We start from the raw sequence: 19,312 nt of genomic DNA, 5'->3' as shown, positions 1-19,312 counted from the left end.
CTATATCAGAGGGTGGTGAGGACAGCCCAGTACATCACTGGGGCCCAGCTTCCTGTCATCCAGAACCTCTATATCAGAGGGTAGTGAGGACAGCCCAGTACTTCACTGGGGCCCAGCTCCCTGCCATCCAGGACCTCTATATCAGAGGGTAGTGAGGACAGCCCAGTACTTCACTGGGGCCCAGCTCCCTGCCATCCAGGACCTCTATACTATGCAGTGTTAGAGGAAAGACCCTAAAAATAGTCGAAGACTCCAGCCACCCTAGTCATAGAGTGCTCTCTCTGCTACTGCACGGCAAGTGGTACTGAAGCACCAAGTCTGGAACCAACCATGAACAGACTGCTAAATAATTAGTTCAAGAAGCAGTGAAGCTTTTTGCACTCACTTTTATGACTCATCCACTACTGTTTATCATCCATCACTTGTATTCATAGTTATATGTGAATATCAATTACCTCGTACCCCTGCACATCGACTCAGTACTGGTACCTCATGTTTATAACCAAGTTATCATGGACTCAGTACTGGTACCTCGTGTTTATAGCCAAGTTATCCTGGAACCTCGTGTTTATAGCCAAGTTATCCTGAACCTCGTGTTTATAGAGGAGTTATCCTGAACCTCGTGTTTATAGAGGAGTTATCCTGAACCTCGTGTTTATAGTGGAGATATCAAGGACTCGGTGCTCGAACATTGTGTTTATAGACAAGTTATCTTGATGTTTGACCTCATGTTTATTGCTCGAGATATCAAGGACTCGGTGCTCGAACCTTGTGTTTATAGTGGAGTTATCAAGGACTCTGTGCTTGAACCCCGTGTTTATAGCCAAGTTATGGTGTTTGACCTCGTGTTTATTGCTCGTGTTTATAGCCAAGTTATCCTGGACTCGATGCTCAAACCTCATGTTTATGGTGGAGTTATCCTGAAGCCCTCATGTTTATAGAGGAGTTATCCTGAACCTCGTGTTTATAGAGGAGTTATCCTGAACCTCGTGTTTATAGAGGAGTTATCCTGAACCTCGTGTTTATAGAGGAGTTATCCTGAACCTCGTGTTTATAGAGGAGTTATCCTGAACCTCGTGTTTATAGAGGAGTTATCCTGAACCTCATGTTTATAGAGGAGTTATCCTGAACCTCGTGTTTATAGAGGAGTTATCCTGAACCTCGTGTTTATAGTGGAGTTATCCTGAACCTTGTGTTTATAGAGGAGTTATCCTGAACCTCGTGTTTATAGTGGAGTTATCCTGAACCTCGTGTTTATAGTGGAGTTATCCTGAACCTCGTGTTTATAGAGGAGTTATCCTGAACCTCGTGTTTATAGTGGAGTTATCCTGAACCTCGTGTTTATAGAGGAGTTATCCTGAACCTCATGTTTATAGAGGAGTTATCCTGAACCTCGTGTTTATAGAGGAGTTATCCTGAACCTCGTGTTTATAGTGGAGATATCCTGAACCTCGTGTTTATAGTGGAGTTATCCTGAACCTCATGTTTATAGAGGAGTTATCCTGAACCTCGTGTTTATAGAGGAGTTATCCTGAACCTCGTGTTTATAGTGGAGATATCCTGAACCTCGTGTTTATAGTGGAGATATCCTGAACCTCGTGTTTATAGTGGAGTTATCCTGAACCTCGTGTTTATAGTGGAGTTATCCTGAACCTCATGTTTATAGAGGAGTTATCCTGAACCTCGTGTTTATTGCCAAGTTATCATGGTCTCTGTGCTCGAACCTCGTGTTTATAGCCAATATATCGTTACTCATTGTATATTATTACTTTATTATTTCGCATTTTACCTTTTTATGACTTCTCTGTTTTCTTTCTCTCTGCATTGTTGGGAAGGGCCTGTCAGTATTTCACTGTTAGTCTAAACCTGTTCTTTCTCTCTACGTTGTTGGGAAGGGCCTGTCAGTATTTCACTGTTAGTCTCCACCTGTCCTTTCTCTCTGCATTGTTGGGAAGGGCCTGTCAGTATTTCACTGTTAGTCTCCACCTGTCCTTTCTCTCTGCATTGTTGGGAAGGGCCTGTCAGTATTTCACTGTTAGTCTCCACCTGTCCTTTCTCTCTGCATTGTTGGGAAGGGCCTGCCAGTATTTCACTGTTAGTCTACACCTGTCCTTTCTCTCTGCATTGTTGGGAAGGGCCTGCCAGTATTTCACTGTTAGTCTCCACCTGTCCTTTCTCTCTGCATTGTTGGGAAGGGCCTGTCAGTATTTCACTGTTAGTCTACGCTTGTTATTGACAAAAACAATTTGATTTTATTTGTAATAATCAGTACCCCACACAAATATGGTTTCATTTCCTGATGCTGAGATCGTTTTGGAGCCAATCGGTTTGTTTAATTTCCTGATGTTGAGATTGTTTTTTAGCCAATCAGTTTGTTAAATTTCCTTATGCTGAGATCGTTTTGGAGCCAATTAGTTTATGATAATGTTAATGGAAGGCTGAAGCTCGTTTAGGCGATTAGAACACTGTGAAGGCTGAAGCTCGTTTAGGCCATTAGCAGACTGTGAAGGCTGAAGCTCGTTTAGGCGATTAGAACACTGTGAAGGCTGAAGCTCGTTTAGGCCATTAGCAGACTGTGAAGGCGGAAGCTCGTTTAGGCGATTAGAACACTGTGAAGGCTGAAGCTCGTTTAGGCCATTAGCAGACTGTGAAGGCTGAAGCTCGTTTAGGCCATTAGAACACTGTGAAGGCTGAAGCTCGTTTAGGCCATTAGCAGACTGTGTGTGTCAACAACAATGTTAACAGCATAAAAGACTGCTCTATGAGGGGACACACACACTCAAAGAGGATACATTATTAGGTTACAATACTTAGCCATATTTAATGGACCAAGCAGAGAGAGCCAGAGAGAGATTTAATTCATGCATAAACAGTCTGAATTCAAGTCAGTTCACTCAAGATTGACTTTTAAATTGGACGTCTTATCATGTACTGAGGACGTCAGGGAAAGCCTTCAAAACCACTAAGGGCAACATTGAGTGCTATTACCATCAAGCTTGAGTTTTGCTTGAGCGATGTGGAGTGGGGTGGAGGGTGGGTGTAATCACACACACTCAAAAAGGATGTGGACAGACTTAAGTTACAGTACTGAACCAGTGCTTGAAAAGTACTACATTTGTCATAAAAAGTAACCCGGTAAAATACTACTTGAGTAAAAGTCTAAAAGTATTTGGTTTTAAATGTACTTATGTATCAAAAGTAAAAGTAAAAATATAAACCATTTCAAAATGATGTATATTAATAAGCAAACCAGACAATTATAATATAATATATAACATTATAATGTTTTATTTTCATTGACGGAGAGCCAGGGACTCCAACTCCAACACTCAGACATCATTTACAAATTAAATATTTGTGTTTTGTCCCCAAGTTCAGAGAGAGTAGGGATGACCAGGGATGTTTCCTCTTTAAGGAATACCTAGGATAGGATAAAGTAATCCTTCTCACCCCCTTCCCCCCCCCCCTTTAAGATTTAGATGCACTATTGTAAAGTGACTGTTCCACTGGATGTCATAAGGTGAATGCACCAATTTGTAAGTCGCTCTGGATAAGAGCGTCTGCTAAATGACCTAAATGTAAATGTTAAATGTAAATGTTCTCTTGATAAGTTTGTGAATTAGACAATTTTCCTGTCAAAATGTAATGAGTACTTTTGGGTGTCAGAGAAAATGTATGGAGTAAAAAGTATAGTATTTTCTTTAGGAAATGACTGAAGTAAAAGTAAAAGTTAGCAAAAATATAAATAATAAAGTGCACCGGGGCCTCCCACTCGTCATTCTCCTCTGGTTAGGGCCAGTTTGCTCTGTTCTGTGTAGGGAATAGTACACAGCGTGGTATGAGATCTTCAGTTTCTTGGCAATTTCTCCCATGGAATAGCCTTACTTTCTGAGGAAAGGTCATTGTTTCTGACCATTTTTGAGCCTGTAATTGAACCAACAAATGCTGATGCTCCAGATACTCAACTCGTCTAAAGAAGGCCAGTTTTATTGCTTCTTTAATCAGAACAACAGCTGTGCTAACATAATTGCAGAAGGGTTTTCTAACGATCAATGAGCCTTTTAAAGTGATAAACCTGGATTAGCTAACACAACGTGCCAATGGAACAAAGGAGTGATGGTTGCTGATTATGGGCCTCTGTACGCCTATGTAGATATTCCATAAAACATCTGCCGTTTCCAGCTACAATAGTCATTTACAACATTAACAATGTCTACACTGTATTTCTGATCACTTTGATGTTATTTTAGTGGACAAAAAATGTGCTTTTCTTTCAAAAACAAGTCGGAAGTTTACATACACCTTAGCCAAATACATTTAAACTCAGTTTTTCACAATTCCTGACATTTAATCCTCGTAAAAATGTCCCTGTTTCAGGTCAGTTAGGATCACTACTTTATTTTAAGAATGTCAGAATAATAGTAGAGAATGCTTTTATTTCTTTCATCACCTTCCCAGTGAGTCAGAAGTTTACATACACTCAATTAGTATTTGGTAGCATTGCCTTTAAATTGTTTATCTTGTGTCAAACATTTCAGGTAGTCTTCCACAAGCTTCCCACAATAAGTAGGGTGAATTTTGGCCCATTCCTCCTGACAGAGGTGGTGTAACTGAATCAGGTTTGTAGGGCTCCTTGCTCGCACACACTTTTTCAGTTCTGCCAACAAATAGTCCATCCGATTGAGGTCAGGGCTTAGTGATGGCCACTCCAATACCTTGACTTTGTTGTCCTTAAGCCATTTTGCCACAACTTTGGAAGTATGCTTGGGGTCATTGTTCATTTGGAAGACCCATTTGCAACCAAGCTTTAACTTCCTGACTAATGTCTTGAGATGTTGCCTCAATATATCAACGTAATTTTCCCATCCTCATGATGCCATCTATTTTTTGAAGTGCACCAGTCTCTCCTGCAGCAAAGCACCCACACAACATGATGCTGCCACCCCCGTGCTTCATGGTTGGGATGGTGTTCTATGGCTTGCAAGCTTCCCCCTTTTTCCTCCGAACATAACGATGGTCATTATGGACAAACAGTTATATTTCTCTTTCATCAGACCAGAGGACATTTCTCCAAAAAGTATGATCTTTGTCTCCATGTGCAGTTGCAAACCGTAGACTTTTTATGGCGGTTTTGGAGCAGTATATATAGAATATATAGGTGGATACAGATACTTTCTTCAGCTGTTTGGAAATTGCTCCCAAGGATGAACCAGACTTGTGGAGGTCTCCAATTTTTTTTCTGATGTCTTGGCTGATTTCTTTTGATTTTCCCATGATGTCAAGCAAAGAGGCACTGAGTTTGAAGGTAGGCCTTGAAATACATCCACAGGTACACCTCCAATTGACTCAAATAATGTCAATTAGCCTATCAGAAGATCTAAAGCCATGACATCATTTTCTGAAATTTTCCAAGCTGTTTAAAGGCACAGTCAACTTCTGACCCACTGGAATTGTGATATAGTGAATTATAGGGGAAATAGTCTGTCTGTAAACATTTGTTGGAAAAATTACTTGTGTCATGCACAAAGTAGACTTGCCAAAACTATAGTTTGTTAATAACAAGAAATGTATAGAGTGGTTGAAAAACGAGTTTTAATGACTCCAACCTAAGTGAATGTAAACTTCAGAATTCAGCTGTATATAAATATATATATGCCATTTAGCAAATGCTTTCATCCATTATATTGTTTATGTTAATGGGAATCCTGGCTTTGAGCCAACAGCTACAGAGGATTATCATTTAAATGACACAATGCCATTGAATTATGAAGAATATACAGTCAACTTCCCCTTAATGCAGTAATACTCCTACTCAGTCAACCCACACTTCCCCTTAATGCAGTAATACTCCTACTCAGTCAACCCACACTTCCCCTTAATGCAGTAATACTCCTACTCAGTCAACCCACACTTCCCCTTAATGCAGTAATACTCCTACTCAGTCAACCCACACTTCCCCTTAATGCAGTAATACTCCTACTCAGTCAACCCACACTTCCCCTTAATGCAGTAATACTCCTACTCAGTCAACCCACACTTCCCCTTACAGCAGTAATACTCCTACTCAGTCAACCCACACTTCCCCTTGCAGCAGTAATACTCAGTCAACCCACACTTCCCCTTAATGCAGTAATACTCCTACTCAGTCAACCCACACTTCCCCTTACAGCAGTAATACTCCTACTCAGTCAACCCACACTTCCCCTTACAGCAGTAATACTCCTACTCAGTCAACCCACACTTCCCCTTGCAGCAGTAATACTCAGTCAACCCACACAACCCCTTAATGCAGTAATACTCCTACTCAGTCAACCCACACTTCCCCTTATAGCAGTAATACTCAGTCAACCCACACTTCCCCTTACAGCAGTAATACTCAGTCAACCCACACTTCCCCTTACAGCAGTAATACTCAGTCAACCCACACTTCCCCTTACAGCAGTAATACTCAGTCAACCCACACTGCCCCTTACAGCAGTAATACTCAGTCAACCCACACTTCCCCTTACAGCAGTAATACTCAGTCAACCCACACTTCCCCTTACAGCAATAATACTCCTACTCAGTCAATCCACACTTCCCCTTATAGCAGTAATACTCCTACTCAGTCAACCAACACTTCCCCTTATAGCAGTAATACTCCTACTCAGTCAACCCACACTTCCCCTTACAGCAGTAATACTCCTATTCAGTCAAACCACAACTTCCCCTTACAGCAGTAATACTCCTACTCAGTCAACCCACACTTCCCCTTATAGCAGTAATACTCAGTCAACCCACACTTCCCCTTACAGCAGTAATACTCAGTCAACCCACACTTCTCATTACAGCAGTAATACAGTCAACCCACACTTCCCCTTACAGCAGTAATACTCAGTCAACCCACACTTCCCCTTACAGCAGTAATACTCAGTCAACCCACACTTCCCCTTACAGCAGTAATACTCAGTCAACCCACACTTCCCCTTATAGCAGTAATAATCAGTCAACCCACACTTCCCCTTACAGCAGTAATACTCAGTCAACCCACACTGCCCCTTACAGCAGTAATACTCAGTCAACCCACACTTCCCCTTACAGCAGTAATACTCAGTCAACCCACACTTCCCCTTACAGCAGTAATACTCCTACTCAGTCAACCCACACTTCCCCTTATAGCAGTAATACTCCTACTCAGTCAACCAACACTTCCCCTTATAGCAGTAATACTCCTACTCAGTCAACCCACACTTCCCCTTACAGCAGTAATACTCCTACTCAGTCAACCCACACTTCCCCTTACAGCAGTAATACTCCTACTCAGTCAACCCACACTTCCCCTTGCAGCAGTAATACTCAGTCAACCCACACTTCCCCTTAATGCAGTAATACTCCTACTCAGTCAACCCACACTTCCCCTTACAGCAGTAATACTCCTACTCAGTCAACCCACACTTCCCCTTGCAGCAGTAATACTCAGTCAACCCACACTTCCCCTTAATGCAGTAATACTCCTACTCAGTCAACCCACACTTCCCCTTAATGCAGTAATACTCCTACTCAGTCAACCCACACTTCCCCTTATAGCAGTAATACTCAGTCAACCCACACTTCCCACAGCAGTAATACTTCAACCCACACTTACAGCAGTAATACTCAGTCAACCCACACTTCCCCTTACAGCAGTAATATACTCAGTCAACCCACACTGCCCCTTACAGCAGTAATACAGTCAACCCACACTTCCCCTTACAGCAGTAATACTCAGTCAACCCACACTTCCCCTTACAGCAGTAATACTCCTACTCAGTCAACCAACACTTCCCCTTATAGCAGTAATACTCCTACTCAGTCAACCCACACTTCCCCTTACAGCAGTAATACTCCTATTCAGTCAAACCACAACTTCCCCTTACAGCAGTAATACTCCTACTCAGTCAACCCACACTTCCCCTTATAGCAGTAATACTCAGTCAACCCACACTTCCCCTTACAGCAGTAATACTCAGTCAACCCACACTTCCCCTTACAGCAGTAATACAGTCAACCCACACTTCCCCTTACAGCAGTAATACTCAGTCAACCCACACTTCCCCTTACAGCAGTAATACTCAGTCAACCCACACTTCCCCTTACAGCAGTAATACTCAGTCAACCCACACTTCCCCTTATAGCAGTAATAATCAGTCAACCCACACTTCCCCTTACAGCAGTAATACTCAGTCAACCCACACTGCCCCTTACAGCAGTAATACTCAGTCAACCCACACTTCCCCTTACAGCAGTAATACTCAGTCAACCCACACTTCCCCTTACAGCAGTAATACTCCTACTCAGTCTCGTCAACTGTTGATTCTATTCAGCTCAAGGTCCACTTCATATATGTTATGTTACAGCTGTACAAAAAAACACATCTTTCAGAAATTCACACCTTTCATGAATTACAGGCGGTGAATGTTTCTGGAGCTCATTGTGTTTTGATTAAACACGTTGATGTGATCAGATGTACAACATCTCTCTGATTCAGAGAGGAGAATTTGGGCTACTGACTACGTACCCCCTGATGTCCAGTATTACCATCAGCTGCAGAGAAGCATCACATTTCCCCTGAGCAATGATTTACACACACACCTCATGTCTCAACAACACACCACATGTCTCAACACACACCACATGTCTCAACACACACCACATGTCTCAACACACACCACATGTCTCAACACACACCACATGTCTCAACACACACCACATGTCGCAACACACACCACATGTCTCAACAACACACCACATGTCTCGGCGACAGCAGTCAACGAGCTAGACAAAGCAGTCAACTAATTAGCCACAGCAGTCAGCTAGCAAGCCACAGCAGTCAGCTAGCTAGCCACAGCAGTCAACTAGCTAGCCACAGCAGTCAACTAGCTAGCCACAGCAGTCAGATAGCTAGCCACAGCAGTCAGCTAGCTAACCACAGCAGTCAGCTAGCTAGCCACAGCAGTCAGCTAACTAGCCACAGCAGTCAGCTAACTAGCCACAGCAGTCAGCTAGCTAGCCACAGCAGTCAACTTGCTAGCCATAGCTGTCCGATAGCTAGCCACAGAAGTCAACTAGCTAACCACAGCAGTCAACTAGCTAGCCACAGCAGTCAATTATCTAGCCACAGCAGTCAGCTAGCTAGCCACAGCAGTCAACTAGGTAGCCACAGCTGTCAACTAACTAGCCACAGCAGTCAACTAGCTAGCCACAGCAGTCAGATATTTAGCCACAGCAGTCAACTAGCTAACCACAGCAGTCAGCTAGCTAGCCACAGCAGTCAACTAGCTAGCCACAGCAGTCAGCTAGCTAGCCACAGCAGTCAGCTAGCTAACCACAGCAGTTAGCTAGCTAGCCACAGCAGTCAGCAACCAAATAAATACGATTTGATCGTTCAGACACCCAAGTGTGAAGGTGGTTTGAAATATCTGTATCTATTTGCTTTTTTTGGCAGGAAAAATAACACATTCAAATCGGGTGTGCAAAAAAAAATGGATTTGAGTCACTTCAAACTGCCAATGTAAGGCTTAAAGTACCCTCTCAAGAGGAACCAGAAACACAAGGCCAAAAACAATCAATACTATCGACCAGCAGACCTGTCAATCAATCAGCTTCAGCGTGACCTTGGAACACACACACACACCGCACGGACGCGCACGTAAACACACACATAAGCGCATCGCATGGACACACATTCACAGGACATTATAGATGCGACAATAAATTAGAGTTTGAACCATCAATGCTAAATGTTAAACTGAGTTCCTCCCACCCCTCATAATTTCTCTATAAACATGCCAAATTTTGGAACAAGGGAATGAGAAATATATTCCCTAAATGATGGAGAACAGTAGCCCCACCTCAGTCACAGTGTTGTCTGCTGGTAAAATGATGGAGAACAGTAGCTCCACATCAGAGTGCTGTCTGCTGATAGAATGATGGAGAACATTAGCTCCACATCAGTCTGTCTGTCTGTCTGCTGATAGAATGATGGAGAACAGTAGCTCCACATCAGAGTGCTGTCTGCTGATAGAATGATGGAGAACAGTAGCTCCACATCAGTCTGTCTGTCTGTCTGCTGATAGAATGATGGAGAACAGTAGCTCCACATCAGTCAGAGTGCTGTCTGCTGATAGAATGATGGAGAACAGTAGCTCCACATCAGTCTGTCTGCTGATAGAATGATGGAGAACAGTAGCTCCACATCAGTCAGAGTGCTGTCTGTCTGCTGATAGAATGATGGAGAACAGTAGCTCCACATCAGAGAGCTGTCTGCTAATAGAATGATGGAGAACAGTAGTTCCACATCAGAGTGCTGTCTGCTGATAGAATGATGGAGAACAGTAGCTCCACATCAGTCTGTCTGCTGATAGAATGATGGAGAACAGTAGCTCCACATCAGTCTGTCTGCTGATAGAATGATGGAGAACAGTAGCTCCACATCAGTCTGTCTGCTGATAGAATGATGGAGAACAGTAGCTCCACATCAGTTAATGTGCTGTCTGCTGATAGAATGATGAACAGTAGCTCCACATCAGAGTGCTGTCTGCTGATAGAATGATGGAGAACAGTAGCTCCACATCATAGTGCTGTCTCCTGGTAGAATGATGGAGAACAGTAGCTCCACATCAGTCTGTCTGCTGATAGAATGATGGAGAACAGTAGCTCCACATCAGAGTGCTGTCTGCTGGTAGAATGATGGAGAACAGTAGCTCCACATCAGTCTGTCTGCTGATAGAATGATGGAGAACAGTAGCTCCCCATCAGAGTGCTGTCTGCTGATAGAATAATGGAGAACAGTAGCTCCACATCAGAGTGCTGTCTGCTGATAGAATGATGGAGAACAATAGCTCCACATCAGAGTGCTGTCTGCTGATAGAATGATGGAGAACAGTAGCTCCACATCAGTCTGTCTGCTGATATAATGATGGAGAACAGTAGCTCCACATCAGAGTGCTGTCTGCTGATAGAATGATGGAGAACAGTAGCTCCCCATCAGAGTGCTGTCTGCTGATAGAATGATGGAGAACAGTAGCTCCACATCAGTCTGTCTGCTGATAGAATGATGGAGAACAGTAGCTCCACATCAGTCAGAGTGCTGTCTGCTGATATAATGATGGAGAACAGTAGCTCCACATCAGAGTGCTGTCTGCTGATAGAATGATGGAGAACAGTAGCTCCACATCAGAGTGCTGTCTGCTGATAGAATTCCTATTGGTGAATTCTCATCAGAATGGAGAAGTGCAACTGAAGCCCTAAATGTGTCTGATGCAGAGCAGAAATTTAAATCAGAAAATCTGCGTTCATTAAACGCAGCAAAAATATAGATTATGCTTTGTAGTGTGAAAAACAGAAAATTCTGCTTAGCTTTTTTAGTTTAGCTTTCTAAATAAGTGGCTGAATTAATATGGTGACGGGGCATCATATTGTGTTATCTTTCTGCCCTTTGGATGAGTTATGTGTACAGTTGTTGCTGCTATCTTGATTTCCTTGCATTTGTTATTCTCTCTGTGCTGACTGTCTGTTCCACCACCTTCTTCTCTGAGCAGAGCAGGCAGGCCCATTTCCCTAACAACTCCAGACTCCACACAGACACAGGGTGTTGACCTGCTGCTCCAGAGCCAGTACTGTTCTTCCTTCAGACTCCACACAGACACAGGGTGTTGACATGCTGCTACAGAGCCAGTACTGTTCTTCCTTCAGACTCCAGACTCCACACAGACATAGGGTGTTGACATGCTGCTCCAGAGCCTGTACTGTTCTTCCTTCAGACTCCACACAGACACAGGGTGTTGACATGCTGCTGCAGAGACAGTACTGTTCTTCCTTCAGATTCCAGACTCCACACAGACACAGGGTGTTGACATGCCGCTCCAGAGCCAGTACTGTTCTTCCTTCAGACTCCAGACTCCACACAGACACAGGGTGTTGACATGCTGCTCCAGAGCCAGTACTGTTCTTCCTTCAGACTCCAGACTCCACACAGACACAGGGTGTTGACATGCTGCTCCAGAGCCAGTACTGTTCTTCCTTCAGACTCCAGACTCCACACAGACACAGGGTGTTGACATGCTGCTCAAGAGACAGTACTGTTCTTCCTTCAGACTCCAGAGTCCACACAGACACAGGGTGTTGACATGATGCTCCAGAGCCAGTACTGTTCTTCCTTCAGACTCCAGACTCCACACAGACACAGGGTGTTGACATGCTGCTCCAGAGCCAGTACTGTTCTTCCTTCAGACTCCAGACTCCACACAGACACAGGGTGTTGACATGCTGCTCCAGAGACAGTACCGTTCTTCCTTCAGACTCCAGACTCCACACAGACACAGGGTGTTGACATGCTGCTCCAGAGCCAGTACTGTTCTTCCTTCAGACTCCAGACTCCACACAGACACAGGGTGTTGACATGCTGCTCCAGAGCCAGTACTGTTCTTCCTTCAGACTCCAGACTCCACACAGACACAGGGTGTTGACATGCTGCTCCAGAGACAGTACCGTTCTTCCTTCAGACTCCAGACTCCACACAGACACAGGGTGTTGACATGCTGCTCCAGAGACAGTACTGTTCTTCCTTCAGACATGCATGCGTCAAAACTTTGTTCATTTGCACAATATCTCTCGTTCATATCCGCTTGTAACTGTTCAAACTCACCAAAAATGACATATGGCTCCTACCTATATCTGTATTACTTTATGAGCTGGATTGCCTGTCTTTACAGTTTTTTTTATTTTAATTTACTCTCTTTAGCATATTTAGCTGGCAGCCGCCATGTTGTTAGCATGCTGGTAATAGACGCCCTTGTGTAAACCATAAATCCCGGGGGTGAGAGAAGAACGGTATGACGATATGAACATCTGCACAACCTCTAATGAATATTTTCTGAAGGAAACTGCACATCTCTGAGGAGAGGACTGCTACTGACCCCCTGTATCCCAAGGTTTCCAAAACTGGGTCCTGCTAGGGAAAATACCAAAACGTGACCCAGGGAGGGGCCCAGGACCGAGTTTGTGAAAACCCTGCTGTATCGGACACAGACAGACTAGAAGTAATTTTGGATGGAAATTTGTCATTGATCTTGACACTTCATTGCTCTAGCAGTAGTCAAGCTGTTGCTGGCGAAAGGCCTTGTTAGTGCAAAGGTCAAATTAGCTTTTGAATTTCCTGTCTTTTATAGGCTTCAGACAAAAGCTAATATTTCACTTAAAATGTAGTTTTTTTGGTATTAAATAATAAACAAACTTCTACAGAAGCCTCAGACACACACACCCTTGAGGGATGTTTGGGTTGCATAGTCATAATTACTCAGTCAAAGTTTAGCCGTCGATATATGACTGTTCATCTTTCTCTTCTACCCTTTAAAGCTCTATCCATCCTCTTCCTCTTCCTGTCTGTTCAGAAGACGGATCACAAACACACACACCCTTTACACTGTCCGCCCTCGTCTGTTCAGATGATGGATCACACAGACACACACCCTTCACACTGTCTACCCTGGACTTTTCAGATGATGGTTCCAGGTTAATCTCAGTGTTTTTCCTGTCCTCCTACCCGACACACTCTGAGCTGAGCTACATCATATTCATGCAGAACTAGGCCAGGTTTATGGTAAAAACTCTGCCATACATAGGCTCCCGCTCAGCCCAATCAAAACCCTTTTCTATCGAGTCCCTGCCCGTCTTCTGAAAACATCTTCTGAAAACATCTTCTGAAAATATCTTCTGAAAACATCTGAAACCCTACTTGTTCAAAGAGTATCAACCCCCCCCCCAATGATGAATGTACTGACAATGACTGGTCCACCTAGCTATCTGAAGAGGAATGTACTGACAATGACTGGTCCACCTAGCTATCTGAAGAGGAAATGTAATGACTATGACTGGTCCACCTAGCTGTCTGGAGGTGAATGTACTGACTATGACTGTGATATGTGGTTGTCCCACCTAGCTATCTGAAGATGAATGCACTAATGCACAGACTTCAACCCTGTGTGTTGTGTCACGTTTTAACCTGTGTAATTCCCCCCCCCCCCCTGGTCCTGTAGGGGTGCCAGAGAAGCCAGAGATCGACGGTTTGACCAAGCCTGCCCTCGAAGGAGATGAGATCACTTTGACCTGTATGACCCACGGCTCCAAGCCTGCAGCCAACCTCCGCTGGTTCAGGAACGAGAAGGAGATCAAAGGTCAGGACACTGTTCTAATATTCTTCTTCATCCTCTTCCTCCACCTTCTCTTCATCTACTTCCTCCTCCTCCTTGTCTTCCTCCTTCTCATCCTTCTTCTCCTCATCTTCTTCATCCTCTTCCTCCTCAGCTTCCTACTTCTATTCAACTCTTGTCTTTGCTGTAGGCTACGTGATTCTGATGGCTCAGACATAGTTGTAACATCTGCAAGAGAAACTTGAAATCTAGGATTGATGCTGTGATTCCCGCAGGTCCACGTATCTTTTCGCCTTGACTGTGTGTATCTGGTTATGCAATTGTTTCAAAGCTGGTCTGTGAGGTGGATTAATTGGTATATTCACAAGACTAGCAGAGCAAAATCTTGCATTTGTTAGTCTGTTTGAATTACTACCTCACATCTTTCTGCTTCCCTCAACTTCTCTCCTTCTCCAAGTGGTTATTCTGTGGTGGTTATTAATTGAGGGAGAGAGGGAGAACGGTAAACTTCTTGGTGACTGGGGGGCAGTATTGAGTAGCTTGGATGAATAAGTTGCCCAGAGTAAACGGCCTGCTCCTCAGTCCCAGATGCTAATATATGCATATTATTATATTATTAGTAGATTTGGATATAAACCACTCTGATGTTTCTAAAACTGTTTGAATGATGCCTGTGAGTATAACAGAACTCATATGACAGGTGAAAACCTGAGAAAACAATCCAACCAGGAAGTGGGAAATCTGAGGTTGGTCGTTTTTCAACTCAGCCCCTATTGAAGATACAGTGGGATATTGGTCATGTTGCACTTCATAAGGCTTCCACTAGATGTCAACCGTGTTATGAACGTTGTTTGAAGCTTCTACTGTGATGTGGGGCTGAATGAGAGGGGAATGAGTCAGGTGTCTGGCAGAGAGCCACGGGCTTGTGACGCGCGGTGATGTGAGAGCGACCTCGTGTTCCATTGCTTTTCTACAGACAAAGAAATTCTCCGGTTGGAACATTATTGAAGATTTATGATAAAAACATCCTAAAGATTGATTCTATACATCGTTTGACATGTTTCTACGGACTGTAACAGAACTTTTTGGAGTTTTCGTCCGACCTTTCCGCTGGACTTGCCCGCACCTCGTGAGTTTCAATTTTATTAAACGCGCTAACAAAAGGAGGTGTTTGGACATGAATTATGAACTTTATCGAATAAATCAACTTTTATTCTGGAACTGGGATTCCTGGGAGTGCATTCTGATGAAGATCATCAAAGGTAAGTGAATATTTATAATGCAATTTCTGACTAATGTTGACTACACAATATTGCGGATATCTTGTTAGCCGCTTTGGGCTCTGAGCGCCGTACTCAGATTTTTGCATGGTTTTCTTTTTCCATAAAGTATTTTTTAAATCTGACACAGCGGTTGCATTAAGGAGAAGTTTATTTAATGTTCCATGTACAGGTATAATAGTTGTATCTCTTATCAATGTTTATTATGAATATTTCTGTGAATTGATGTGGCTCTCTGCAAAATCACAGCATGTTTTGGAACTACTGAACATAACACGCCGATGTAAAATGCGATTTTTGGATATAAATATGCACTTTATCGAACAAAACATACATGTATTGTGTAACATGAAGTTCTATGAGTGTCATCTTATGAAGATCATCAAAGGTTAGTGATTAATTTTATCTCTATTTCTTCTTTTTGTGACTCCTCTCTTTGGCTGGAAAAATGGCTGTGTTTTTCTGTGACTTGGTGGTGACCTAACATAATCGTTTGTGGTGCTTTCGCTGTAAAGCCTTTTTGAAATCAGACACTGTGGCTGGATTAACCTCTTAAAGCTAAGCTTTTGGATAAATAGCATGCCCAATTTCAACTTCCTGCTACTCATGCCAAGAATACAAGATATGCATATTATTCATATATTTGGATAGAAAACACTCTGAAGTTTCTAAAACTGTTTGAATCATGTCTGTGAGTATCACAGAACTTATGTAGCAGACAAAATCCTGAGGACTAAATGTTCAGATTTCCCCCCCCCCACTCTGTTCCCTATATTGTCTTTGCCATTGGATATTTAATAGGAACCTATTTTCAGTTCCTACCGCTTCCACTGGATGTCGCCAGTCTTTGGAATATGGTTGAGGTTATTTATTATTTATTATTATTCCTTTGTGCTATGAAGAAGTACTCGGAGCTGGGGAGACTTTTGTGAAAAGCAGTGCTGGTTTCTTTTATTTCCTGTATTGTATACAGATTGCCCCGTCTACAATTGGATCTATTATTAACGTTTAAAAATACCTAACGCTGTATTACAAAAGTAGTTTGAAATATTTTGGCAAGGATTATAGGAACTTTTGAAATATTTTTTAGGGACGTTGCGTTTTTGTAAGCTGTTTTTTTCTGGAGCAAAAACACTTTATAAATGGACATTTTTGATATGTATGGACGGAATTAATCGAACAAAATGACCAATTGTGATGTTTATGGGACATATTGGAGTGCCAACAAAAGAAGCTCATCAAAGGTAATGCATTTCTTAATTGTTATTTCTGCGTTTTGTGTTGTGCCTGCTATGCTAGCTCCTTTGTTTACTGCTGGTGTAGATGGTGTAGATGGTGCAGGCTATCAGATAATAGCTTCTTATGCTTTTGCCGAAAAGCATTTTTAATGGGGGGATAGGTAACCTAGTGGTTAGAGTGTAGGGGAGGCAGGTAGCCTAGTGGTTAGAGTGTAGAGGAGATAGGTAACCTATTGGTTAGAGTGTAGGGGGGATAGGTAGCCTAGTGGTTAGAGTTTAGAGGCGGCAGATAGCGGTGGATAGAGTGTAGGGGCGGCAGGGTAGGCTAGTGGTTAGAGTGTAGAGGGGATAGGTAGCCTATTGGTTAGAGTGTAGAGTGGATTGGTAGCCTAGTGGTTAGAGTGTAGAGGAGATAGGTAACCTATTGGTTAGAGTGTAGGGGGGATAGGTAGCCTAGTGGTTAGAGTGTAGAGGCGGTGGATAGAGTGTAGGGGTGGCAGGGTAGGCTAGTGGTTAGAGTGTAGAGGGGATAGGTAGCCTATTGGTTAGAGTGTAGAGTGGATTGGTAGCCTAGTGGTTAGAGTGTAGAGGGGATAGGTAGTCTAGTGGTTAGAGTGTAGGGGTGGCAGGGTAGGCTAGTGGTTAGAGTGTAGAGGGGATAGGTAGTCTAGTGGTTAGAGTGTAGGGGGGGCAGGTAGCCTAGTGGTTCGAGTGTAGTGGGGATAGGTAGCCTAGTGGTTAGAGTGTAGAGGGGATAGGTAGCCTCGTGGTTAGAGTGTAGAGGGGATAGGTAGTCTAGTGGTTAGAGTGTTGAGAAAGTTAGAGACATAAATATCATAAATATCATAATCTCCCCTGTTATTGTAATTGTATAACTGCTTCACTGAACAAAAATATTAACGCAACATGTAAAATGGTTGTCCCATGTTTCATGAACTGAAATAAAATATCCCAGAAAGCACAAAAAGCTTAATTCTCTTAAATACAAATGTATTTACATCCCGGTTGGTGAGCATTTCTTCTCAAGATAATCCACCTGACAGGTGTAAGAAAGAAGGTGATTAAAACATTCGCTGTAAAGCTACTTAAAAATAGAAATCTGACACACCAGGTGGATTAACAACAAGCTAAGCTGTGTTTTGCTACATTGCACTTGTAATTTCCTGAAAATTAAATAGTTTTAGTAATGTAATTTTAATTTGGCACTCTGCAATTCAGCGGATGTTGACGAAAATGATCCCGCTAACGGGACGGGTGCGCCAAGAAGTGAACAATCCTCCAAACGAGCTTCAATGCGACACCATTCTGTATACTTCTGTCTCTTCTTTGGACACTGTGTTAACTAACCTCCAGACGAGCTTCAATGCCATACAACTCTCCTTCCGTGGCCTCCAACTGCTCTTAAATGCAAGCAAAACTAAATGCTTGCTCTTCAACCAATCGCTGCCCACACCTGCCCGCCTGTCCAACATCACTACTCTGGACGGTTCTGACATAGAATATGTGGACAACTACAAATAACAAGATGTCTGGTTAGACTGTAAACTCTCCTTCCAGGCTCACATTAAGCATCTCCAATCCAAAATTAAATCTAGAATCGGCTTCCTATTTTGCAACAAAGCATCCTTCACAAATGCTGTCAAACATATTGTCAAACATACCTATCCTAAAACTGACTATCCTGACTATCCTACCGATCCTTGACTTTGTCATTTACAAAATAGCCTCCACCACTCTACTCAGCAAATTGGATGCAGTCTTATCACAGTGCCATCCGTTTGTCACCAAAACCCCACACACTACCCACCACTGCAACCTGTGTGCTCTCGTTGGCTGGCCCTCGCTTCATATTCATTGCCAAACCCACTGGCTCCAGGTCATCTATAAGGCTTTGCTAGGTAAAGCCCCGTCTTATCTCAGCTCACTGGTCACCATAGCAGCACCCACCCGTAGAACGAACTCCAGCAGATACATTTCACTGGTCACCCCCAAAGCCAATTCCTCCTTTAGCCGCCTTTCCTTCCAGTTCTCTGCTGCCAATGACTGGAAGGAATTACAAAAATCACTGAAGCTGGACACTCATATCTCCCTCACTAACTTTAAAGCATCAGCTGTCATAGCAGCTCACAGATCATTGCACCTGTACATAGCCCATCTGTAAATAGCCCATCCAACTACCTCATCCACGTGTTATTTTTTTGCTCTTTTGTACCCCAGTATCTCTACTTGCACACTCATCTTCTGCACATCTATCACTCCAGTGTTTAATTGCTAAATTGTAATGATCTCGATCACTTCAGTGTTTAATTGCTATATTGTAATTACTTCGCAACTACAGCCTATTTATTGTCTTACCTCCCTAATCTTACCTCATTTGCACTCACTGTATATAGACTATTCTATTGTATTATTGACTGTACTTATCTCACCTCACTTGCTCACATTGTATATAGAATTATTTTTCTACTGTATTATTGACTGTACGTTTGTTTATTCCATGTGTACCTCTGTGTTGTTGTATGTGTCTCACTGCTTTGCTTTATCTTGGTCAGGTAACAGTTGTAAATAAGAACTTGTTCTCAACTTAAATAAAGTAAAAGTAAAGAAGAAAAAGAAAATTAGATGA

The 19,312-nt window shown here is 42.9% G+C and overlaps 1 protein-coding gene across 4 annotated transcripts in view; it reads left to right on the top strand.

Annotated features, from left to right (window-relative positions):
- The window catches only part of LOC124015538 (cell adhesion molecule 2-like), a 946,327-nt gene that overhangs the window by 839,432 nt on the left and 87,583 nt on the right, over positions 1-19,312 (top strand). For all 4 annotated transcript variants that reach the window (XM_046330827.1, XM_046330842.1, XM_046330835.1 and 1 more), the window contains one exon: positions 14,055-14,192. In XM_046330827.1, the coding sequence (XP_046186783.1) occupies positions 14,055-14,192 (138 nt within the window). The remainder of the gene's footprint in view (positions 1-14,054; positions 14,193-19,312) is intronic.

This window comes from Oncorhynchus gorbuscha, linkage group LG02, assembly GCF_021184085.1.
Source record: "Oncorhynchus gorbuscha isolate QuinsamMale2020 ecotype Even-year linkage group LG02, OgorEven_v1.0, whole genome shotgun sequence".
Lineage (NCBI taxonomy): Eukaryota > Metazoa > Chordata > Actinopteri > Salmoniformes > Salmonidae > Oncorhynchus > Oncorhynchus gorbuscha.
The sequence above is the reverse complement of the archived record's forward strand: the minus strand, read 5'-3'. Positions and strand labels throughout refer to the sequence as shown.